The sequence below is a fragment of the Octopus bimaculoides genome, chromosome 1 (genome assembly GCF_001194135.2).
Source record: "Octopus bimaculoides isolate UCB-OBI-ISO-001 chromosome 1, ASM119413v2, whole genome shotgun sequence".
NCBI lineage: Eukaryota > Metazoa > Mollusca > Cephalopoda > Octopoda > Octopodidae > Octopus > Octopus bimaculoides.
This window is the reverse complement of record NC_068981.1, coordinates 20,836,981-20,847,185: the sequence shown is the minus strand read 5'-3', so window position 1 is coordinate 20,847,185 and position 10,205 is coordinate 20,836,981. Positions and strand designations below refer to the sequence as shown.

Sequence of the window (10,205 nt, the reverse complement as noted above, 5' to 3'; positions counted from 1 at the left end):
AAAGACACCATTTCGAGTGTGGCCGTTTTCGTGCGGGTGACACGTAAAAGCACCCACTACACTCTCTGAGTGGTTGGCGTTAGGAAGGGCATCCAGCTGTAGAAACTCTGCCAAATTAGACTGGAGCCTGGTGTTGCCATCCGGTTTCACCAGTCCTCAGTCAAATCGTCCAACCCATGCTAGCATGGAAAGCAGACGTTAAACGATGATGATGATGATGATGATGATGATGAACTGGAGATTAACTGTTTTTATAGAATATTGATGATTAAATGTATCACTTTAGGTTGAAGAAACAAATAATAATATCCAAATATATAATTTTAACCACAATTTTAAAATGTTTCTCTTGGATAACTAATAGATAATGAGAAATATGTATTGAGATATAAATAAACTTTTTCTTTTACAGAACCGTCCCACGCCTGATGCTCTCAGCCAGTTTGCCAAAGGATATGAAGATTATTTACAATGCCCACTTCAAGTAAGCATAATCCTTCCTCCCTTAACAACATTCCTCTAAAATCCTCTCCTTCCTGCTCCCTTTTTTCCCCTGCAGTTCTTGAGACCTACAAATGTTGAAATTGAACTCAATCTCAGAGAGTCTGCAGTCTGACCCCAAAAAGCAACTATAAAATTAATATCTAAAAAAAAAATAAGTTATTCTTTCATTAGCTAAAATTTCTAGTTTTATTGTTTTATTCCAACAAATTTTACAGATTAGGGTTAGCTTAATTGATAATGATAATTACAGAAGCCCTTTTTTCCTATGTATGTGTGTGAAGAAGGGAGATTGACAGTGACCTCTTGGATAGTGTCCTTCCTACTGCTAATCCCTCATATATAAAACAGAGGTGAAACTGGAGCAAAAAGGGTCGTGTTTTGCTCCAGAGTACAACACAAGCAAAAAGCAGATTTTGAACTTTAACATAACAACCAATGTAAATGGCTTTGATATTAAACTTGTGTGTTCTCTGATTAGATTAGCTATTACAAAATATCAAACCAATATCCATCTTAGGAATGTTGATATGGCAAGATTTGTGCACCAGTTTGAAAATTGATGACATGCTGGTAGCAAAGCAGTGTCAACTAGAAGATATGGCTTCAGTTCAAACTGGGAACTGACTTTCCATTCTTTCCTGGATGTCTTTTATATTTACATTCACACTACTGATGTAGTACTTTTCACTTTTATTAATGAGTGGGATGGCTTTCACTCACTAAATTCATTATCATCATCATCATCATCATTTGACATCCATTCTCTGTGTTAGCATGAGTTGACCAACTGGAGCTGTCTCCATTTGTCTATTTTGGCATGGTTTCTATGGCTAGATATCCTTCCTAAGGCTAACCACTTTACAGAGTGTACTGGATGCTTTTAACATTGCACTAGCACAGGCACTTCTACGTGACACCATAAAAGTCCAAAGTTCAAATACACTTAAGTTTGCCATTTCTTCCTCTGAAGTTGATAAATACCAAATACCAGTTATATACTGTGACTGATATAATCAACCTAAACTTGTTTCCAACAAATTTGTGGCTTTATACTAATGCAAAGAATTATTATCAGTGTTGTTTCACTTGAGCCATAAGTGGGACTTTTTGCCATATGTGTAAGGTTAAAAAACATTTTTCCATCAACAGAAAAGTCTTGCTAGTAAAAGGTATCAACCCTCTCAAACAAACATCCACTGTCTTCTTTCAAATAAATGTCTAATGTTTGTATCTTGTTTTCAGCCGTTAATGGACAATCTGGAGTCACTGACTTATGAGGTGTTTGAAAAAGATCCAGTCAAATATACCCAATATAAAGAGGTAAGATATGTTTCTTTTTTACTACATCTTAACATGTAACACAGGTAGTTCATAAAGTAATTGATCTTTGTTTGTGAGTAGTGGTGGAAAATAATGCTGTTATTGTAATTTTAGACTGTTGATATGTTGTCTGGAAATTTCTATCGTTGACCTTGGATTATCTTAAATGATGTACATTTAGTTACTGGTATGACTGTGGTTTAGGAGTTTGCTTCCCAAACATGTGGTCTTGGGTTCAGTCACTCTGTGTGATACCTTGGGCAAGTGTCTTTTACTATAGCCCCAGGCCAGCTAAAGCCTTGTGAGTGGATATGTACATGTGTTTGTGTATTTCCTTGTTTTGACATTATGTGATGGTTGTAAGCAAGCATCACCTTCATACAAGCAGTGTTGTTCGTTTCCAGTCTTCCATGTAAAATGTATCTGGCAATGGGGAAATATTGCCTTGCTTGGAAACAGAGGAGACAGGAAAGGCATTCATCCATAGAAAATCTGCCTCAACAAATTTCATCTAATAATGCAACATATTCCATCTAAGCATGGAAAAATAGTTGTTAAATGCTGATGATGCTCTAAGAGAAAGCACCAAATTTCAATTTTTTAAATCTAAAGTTCTTGATAGACATATCTAAAATGTATCTCATACAGCCTTGAAAATATTTGTGCTAATCTAATTATGCCATTTTATTTTCATAGGCCATCTATTTTGCCCTATTAGACCGAGTAAAGGAAGAGGAAAAAGACATGAAAACGGTGTAAGTACACAATACAACTTCATTAATCTCAGTACAGATAAGAATGTCTTCCTTTTTCTTTTCTTTTTTTTTTCATTCTCAAGAAGAAAAAAACATTCTAAATATTCACAATTTATATTTTAAAAATCATTTCTCTTTCTGTTTTAATCTGTGTTGCATTTGTTGTTGCAGTGTGATTATGGTGGTTGGCGCTGGACGGGGTCCACTAGTCAGAGCTGCAATAACAGCAAGTAAAAAGGCAGACAGAAATATCAAAGTGTATGCTGTGGAAAAAAATCCCAATGCTATAGTCACGTAAGTATATTTTAGTCTCTCGTTAAACTTAATGAATTCCTGTTCAACTACATGAATAATGGTGGTTTGTTTTCTGGGGTTTTTTATCTTCTCACAAATGCTAACAAATGTTTTTGTATTTCTCCAGACTAGAAAATTACAAAGATGAAATGTGGGGAGAGCAAGTAGAAGTTGTATTTCAAGACATGAGAGAATGGGAAGCTCCAGAGAAAGCAGATATACTTGTTAGCGAACTTTTGGGCTCATTTGGTGACAATGAGTTGTCACCTGAGTGTTTGGACGGCGCACAACGTTTTCTCAAAGGTAATCCTTTGTTAGAGTTTTGTCTTCATTTGGTCTTTATATCATGCCAATTTTACAGTCTTCCATTTTTGTATAGTACTTTATACCACATCATTTCTATATATTATCCATTATGTCATTTTTATATACCCTCATATATATATATATATATATATATATATATATATATATATATATATATATATATATATATATACACATATATACACATATATATCACATTATTTCCTGTATTTGGCATACTATCCGGGAGAGGTGTTGATTCTTGTTAGTTTAATGCTACAAATGCCAATATTATGTGCTAACCAGGTGAAAAGGTTAAATTATGTTTCATATCAGGCATTTAAATGAAACTTAATTCTAATGGTCCATACTAGATTTTATATGCAATATCATTCTATAAATACCACAACAGTGGAGATGCAGTATATATCATTGTATAAATACTAGATACATATAGTGATGGTACAGTGTCACTGTATAAAAAAAGAAGCACATTTAATGGAAGAGCAGTGTCACTATATAAATACCAGATACTTATAATGCAGGTGAAATGTCATCATCATTGTTTCCACTTTTCCATGCTTGCATAAGCTCTACTAATAGTACTGTTTTATTCTATAAGAGGTGCAATATTAGTATATACTAATGAAATCATAATTCATGTATATTGGATATGTATTAAATCTACAGTCTTATATGTTATATTCTCAGGAGTAATGATATTGTAGTAATGCTGTGCGCATGCGTGGAATTAAACATCCAAGCTTTCCCGCTTTGATCGATCTCTTTCTTGCTGGCCAGCGATTGAGCAAGGACGTTAAGGAACACTGGGAATGAGCTACAGGCCTAGAATAATATTGTGTAGTAAAGAGCATTGGGAATGAGTTGGGAAAGAAGGGTAATGTTTCTATAGCTCATTCCTGCTGAGAATACTCTTTACGTTTTGAAATACTTCTCTGAATGCCTTTCATCATGCTCCCATCAGTAAAACTTCCTAATTTATATTTTAAACAATCCTTACTCTTTTTATTTAAGAACTTGCATCTTGCCTTCAACCACACTACTGTAAACGACCTTTTCTATTTCAACAGTTTTAAAGAAGAACTGTAAACCTCCAGAGTTGGATGTTCTTGTAGGTTAACTACTCAGATTAATGACTTTATGTCTTTGATTTCTAGATGATGGAATCAGTATCCCCAAAGAATATACCTCATACCTGGCTCCTTTGCAATCTGCTAAGCTGTATAATGAAGTCAGATTAAGTAAAGACAAAGACAAATCCCCAGAGGTTCGTTAATTCATACTTTTTCATTCTGGTTTGAATCAATACATGACTTTGTTATTTGTAAAATTAGAGAATATTCTTCCATTTCTTTGTTCTTTGTATTAGCATATTTTGCTGTATTTAAAAATATCAAGATATATTCATTGTTTAATCTTATGTTAACCAACAATAGATTTAATCTAATTATCCAACTTATACAGAAATATTCCTTTATAATGATCTGAGTCAGTTGGATGGATGACACATTCAGTAATCATCATCATCATCGTCGTCATTTACATCCATGTTCCATACTGGTATGTGTTGGACAGTTTGATAGGATCTGATGAATCCAATGATTGCCTCATGCTCCAATGTCTACTTTGACGTGGTTTTTATAGCTAGATGCCCTTCCTAATGCCAGTCACTTTATAGCATGTACTGGCTACTTTTTTTAATGGCACCAGCACTAGTGAGGTCACCATGCAGCCTGCAAGACTACAATTCTTTCAACTGAGTGGGGTTACAGTGGAGTAGAGTAACAGGGAGGTGGTTTTATGCTAGACGAGGAATGAGAGTGTGAGAAGAGGTAATAGAAACAGAACAGGTTTCTTGCTGTAGAAGAGTTACATGTCTACTCACATAGAGGAGAGGGTGGGAGTGGTTGGTGGGGACTGAAAAAAGATAAAAATAGTGGAAATAAATGGAAGTAGGAGAACAGATGTGGGTGGGTTGAATTTGAAAGTGTGAATAAGAGAGTGAAGTGATGGTTAGGGGCAGGGAAGGGATGAGAGAGAGAATATAACGAAGAATAAGTGTTGAAGGGTTATAAGTAGGGGAGAGTAGGTGATGACTGTAGAAATCAAGTAGTGTTGGTGGGGTAGGGGAAGGGAGATGACTGACTGGGGAAAAAGAGGTGATGAAAAAATAGAATAACAAGGAAGCGATTACATGTGATTGAGTAGGTTATAAGAGTGTGGAGTAGACATAACACTATACCTGAAAAAGTTGGGATAGCTAAAATATCTAATTATAGGTATGCTGACTTGGGATTAACAATAAATAAAATAGATAAGTCTAAAACTTTTTTGAAGTTTTCTTGTCTGTATTTTTGTCAGTGTTTGACTGTTCCTGATGTACTTAGAAAACATTTTAGAATTCAGTCTAAACCTCGTGAAGACACTTCACCACACTGAAGAGCAGAATAGTGTATGATACACTTTCATATTTGCACAGAACTTACTTTTATCTGAGACATTTAAAAATAAATGCTGACTGTGCTAAATATTTCCACTCACACTCTCATCTAATAATTTTGCTTCACAATCTTGTTGCTTCAGCTCTAATAACTCTGTGCAGCACGTTGGTCAAGTTTCTTCTACCATGATTTTGAATAAACCTAAGCCAAGTCTTGTTAGTGAAATTGGTAGACAGAAACTTCATGGTAAACTTAATCTATTGCCTGGTGCAATATAACAACTGATCCTTAAGTGGCCTTAGCTATCTCCACTCTATTGTAAATATAAGGACCAGGTTTTCTCTTAGAAGGATGGTGATTTGTAAGTCATGGATTTTTCCCCATTTTTTCCCATCAGTCATGGATGTCTTGTAAAATGATCATAGGTACTCGTGGCTAAATCATAGAAAAATCTTAAAAGGACTTTTATGAAAATGTTATTGAAATACAAAGGAATATTTATGAGTTAGTAAATTCCTTTTTGGGAGTAACCAAAATGTTTAACAGCTGATACTAATTCTGAGTGGAAGAATAAATGGCATCACACAAAGCTCTGTATCATGTCTAATTTTATTTGACATTTTCAGAAATGGCATACTGTCATTAGATTAAGAATTAGTTATTTTGTCAACTTCCAACATAAACTACTTCCTTCATACAAGTCAATAAAGGTGTGTCTGCATGGATACTCAATCTGCTAGAAACAGCAGCCAAATCTCCCTCAGATCATACCAAACTGCCTTAAAAAATGGTTACTTTAGATAATATGGGTCTGGGCTCCCTGCACATAGGAAGTAAACCGGGTGGTGACAGCTGTAATGCCTTTGATCTTAGGAATACTCAATCAGAGCCAACTCGAGTCTAAACAACAACTTCACATGTCTGTTTAATATAATTTCATATTTCAGGCCCCTTTTGAGATGCCTTATGTTGTACGGCTCCACAACTGTCAGATTTTATCTGAACCCAAGAAAGTTTTTCATTTTAGGCACCCAAATAGAGGTAAGGTTATTGCCAAATTTATTACATATTTTCCTTAACAGTTTATTGAACTATTTTTCTTTTCTGTAGGTAGGATAGATTAATAAATATACGCATTTGAATAAAATTTTGTAAAGCAATTGTTTTTAAAGTTGGTGAGACTCATAAGAGCAAAAAAGCACTGCCTTGTTAGCTTAAGTTGAAGGTGGCTAAAGTAACTTTTATTTTCCCTCACAGCTAGAGTAGAGTAGGCGTAGCTGTGTGGTAAGTAGCTTGCTTACCAACCACATGGTTCCGGGTTCAGTCTCACTGTGTGGCACCTTGGGCAAGTGTCTTCTACTATAGCCTCGGGCCGACCAAAGCCTTGTGAGTGGATTTGGTAGACGGAAACTGAAAGAAGCCCGTCGTATATATATATATGTGTGTCTGTGTTTGTCCTCTCACCATCGCTTGACAACTGATGCTGGTGTGTTCACATCCCCATAACTTAGTGGTTCGGCAAAACAGACCGATAGAATAAGTACTAGGCTTACAAAGAATAAGTCCTGGGGTCGATTTGCTCGACTAAAGGCGGTGCTCCAGCATGGCCGCAGTCAAATGACTGAAACAAGTAAAAGAGATGTCTACTAAAAGTGTCCATAAAATTTCTTCATTGCTAAGGTTTTGGAAATTTCTCCAGATGCCAAAGGTTAGCAATCGTTATTAATGAGGATCTAGTCAGACATAATGTTAAATTTAATAAATCTGCTGGCTTTGCTATAGATAAGATGAAAGTGCATTGGCCAGTGTTGAGTGTAATTACAGGTAAGTTCACTGCAAGCAATTTACCACAGGGGAAGTTCAACATGAGGAAAGTTCACCGCAAGGAAAGTTTACTGAGAAAATATATCCATATTATCTCACCATTAATAGTTAAAAACTATTTTATTGAAAAAAATGGTAAATTGATGACAGTGAACTTACCAGACATGGTTGGGTGCACATCATCCCTTATATTGTACTCTTTATGAAAATCAAAGAGGATTCTGAAGAAAATATGACAATGTTCTAACTTGTCCAATGATTACCACCTTGTTGGTGGTAATTTCTCTGTTTCATTCTTAGGGTATCTGCTGCAATAACCCTCACAAATTCATAAATGTAACATACGTTGACATGTTATCCGAGTCAACAAATGAGCCTTTATATGGGGTCACTTGTCCAACTAGAAATAGCAGTCAAATCACATCTACGTTCTTAAATATAGGAAGGACACTTTAGGTAATGTAGTCCTAGATATATTATGAATAAAATATGGAAAGAATAGTCACTGCTAGAATTTCTTTGATCATATATCTGCTGAACCAAGGCTGGTCTGGAGCTGCACAACAACTAAAATCTAACTTATATTAACATTAAGTAAAGAAAATAACATGTAATATTAATAAATTGAGGTATTTGCTATTAAATGATTTTATTAGCATATTAATGTCATTATAATATTACTAATGATGCTGCTCTATCTGTGAGTTATTGATATATATATATATATAAGTAACAGTTTTAGAGAAATACCATTGGTTTCATACCTAGCGTGAACTAGACATATATTCAGTTTCTCTAAATGATAACTGTTCTCTGCAAAGAATGTATTTTAAAAACACATACACACACACACACACACACACACATATATATATATATATATATATATACTCTATCTTCCCAACAACCATGAAGACCAAGATTGTAGTAAGAAGACTGATTCAGTATAAAATACACAGGAAACTTTTTCTGAGGAACCACTAAAAGAGTTTGCAAACTAGACCTCCTTAAATTTGCAACATTATCTTCATCATGTAGCAAACCTTGTGATCTCACTTCTAGCTTGTCTCAAGATTGATGTGATAAACAAAGCTTAACCTTAACTGTGTTAGAACCAAGTTTACTTTCTGGAATTCTCCACATTTCATATGGCATAGTATTGCTTGTGTACATAACTTATCAATTTCAACCAATTTTAAGAAATTAATTCAGTATCTGCATGTTAGTTTGCAAAAATTAAATCAGCACTGTGAAAGTACTGAGGTTGATGTATTGACAGGTCCCCCTCCCCTAAAATTTCAGACCTTGTGCCTATAATAGAAAGGTGTAGTGTAGCTACATTTGTTTAATATCCATGTGAAATTCTTTGATGACATGAATTCTGTTTTCTAGGTGAAGTGATTGATAATTCTCGTTATGTGAGCATACAGTTTCATATTAAGTCTGATGCCGTCTTACATGGTTTTGCTGGATATTTTGATTCTGTACTTTATGGCAATGTAACTTTAAGTAAGTTTCTTGATTTCGCTTTACTATTTACTTCATTTAACTTTTACTCAATCCAATTAGCTTTCTATGTTTCTCTCAAATTTACTTTTGTCTTCACCACTTTAAAATGTATTTCTCTTTCTTTAATGTCTCTTCCCTTCTAATGATTGTATTAATTACTCTTCTATAACTTGTACCTGCCTCTATACTCTTGTAAACATTTTCACCTTTTCTGAACACTTCTCACCTGTTTGTCATATAAGAATGTCTTCATGTTTCACTTAATTTTTCCCCCTAAACAAACTTTAGTCCCTGGAGTGTTAGTACAACTTATTCCAAGTCTTAATGATAGAATTTAAAATTAGACATGATAATTATCCAGCTTAGTCACATTCTAGGTCAAAATCTTATCATTGTCTTTCTGAGAGTTATTAAAATATGCACCAGTGATACACTGAGCTAGGTGACTCTAGTCTTGAGTGTATCTGGAATACTGTGTCAGTTAATTTACCATCCAATGTTCAAATATATTTCCATGTTTCATCAGAACAATTACACTCCATACATTCATTTTCTACTAAGTTATCTTCCTCTCCAAATCACTATATTCCCTAAATATTTAACATTTTATCTGATATTGCTTAAAAATTAGTTTTGAAATTGTATTTATCCAGTTTTTACTTGCAACTCTATTTTATTCTCACACTCTCTCTTCTCTTTCCACAGGTATTCTCCCCTCAACACATTCTGCAGGAATGTTTAGTTGGTTTCCTATACTCTTCCCCATAAAGGTATTGCTGATTCACTTTTTTATATAATGCTAGAAAGTTTCAATTAGTTTTAGGAAACTTCTACATCATATAATTTTTACTTTATCAATTAGATCATTTGTACTGAGCTAATTCATTTGGTGATGGAAGTTATTTTAGCAATGTGCTTACCAGTTACATTGTTATATTGTGAAATATAGATTTAATAAAGAAACAACTGGACTTGTGCAATAAATACAGTAAAATAGTGGGAACAATTTTCATAAAAATGCAAATATCAATGGTGTGTGTGTGTGTATGTCTGTGTATATATATATATATATATATATATATATATATATATATATACGTAAGGATTTTCGGACATGTGTAAGGATTTTTGAGCGAGATCGTTGCCAGTGCCCCTGGACTGGCTCTTGAGCAGGTGGCACATAAAATACACCATTTTGAGCGTGGCCGTTGCCAGTACCGCCTGACTGACC

The 10,205-nt window shown here is 34.5% G+C and overlaps 1 protein-coding gene across 1 annotated transcript in view; it reads left to right on the top strand.

Annotated features, from left to right (window-relative positions):
* Nucleotides 1-9,771, top strand: part of LOC106882157 (protein arginine N-methyltransferase 5) — a 29,825-nt gene extending 20,054 nt beyond the window's left edge. The window contains exons 8-16 of the mRNA XM_014932734.2: nucleotides 413-484; nucleotides 1,747-1,824; nucleotides 2,521-2,579; nucleotides 2,751-2,873; nucleotides 3,001-3,176; nucleotides 4,358-4,467; nucleotides 6,589-6,682; nucleotides 8,858-8,974; nucleotides 9,680-9,771. Coding sequence (XP_014788220.1) covers nucleotides 413-484; nucleotides 1,747-1,824; nucleotides 2,521-2,579; nucleotides 2,751-2,873; nucleotides 3,001-3,176; nucleotides 4,358-4,467; nucleotides 6,589-6,682; nucleotides 8,858-8,974; nucleotides 9,680-9,771 — 921 coding nt within the window. The remainder of the gene's footprint in view (nucleotides 1-412; nucleotides 485-1,746; nucleotides 1,825-2,520; nucleotides 2,580-2,750; nucleotides 2,874-3,000; nucleotides 3,177-4,357; nucleotides 4,468-6,588; nucleotides 6,683-8,857; nucleotides 8,975-9,679) is intronic.
* Nucleotides 9,772-10,205: the final 434 nt, after the last annotated feature.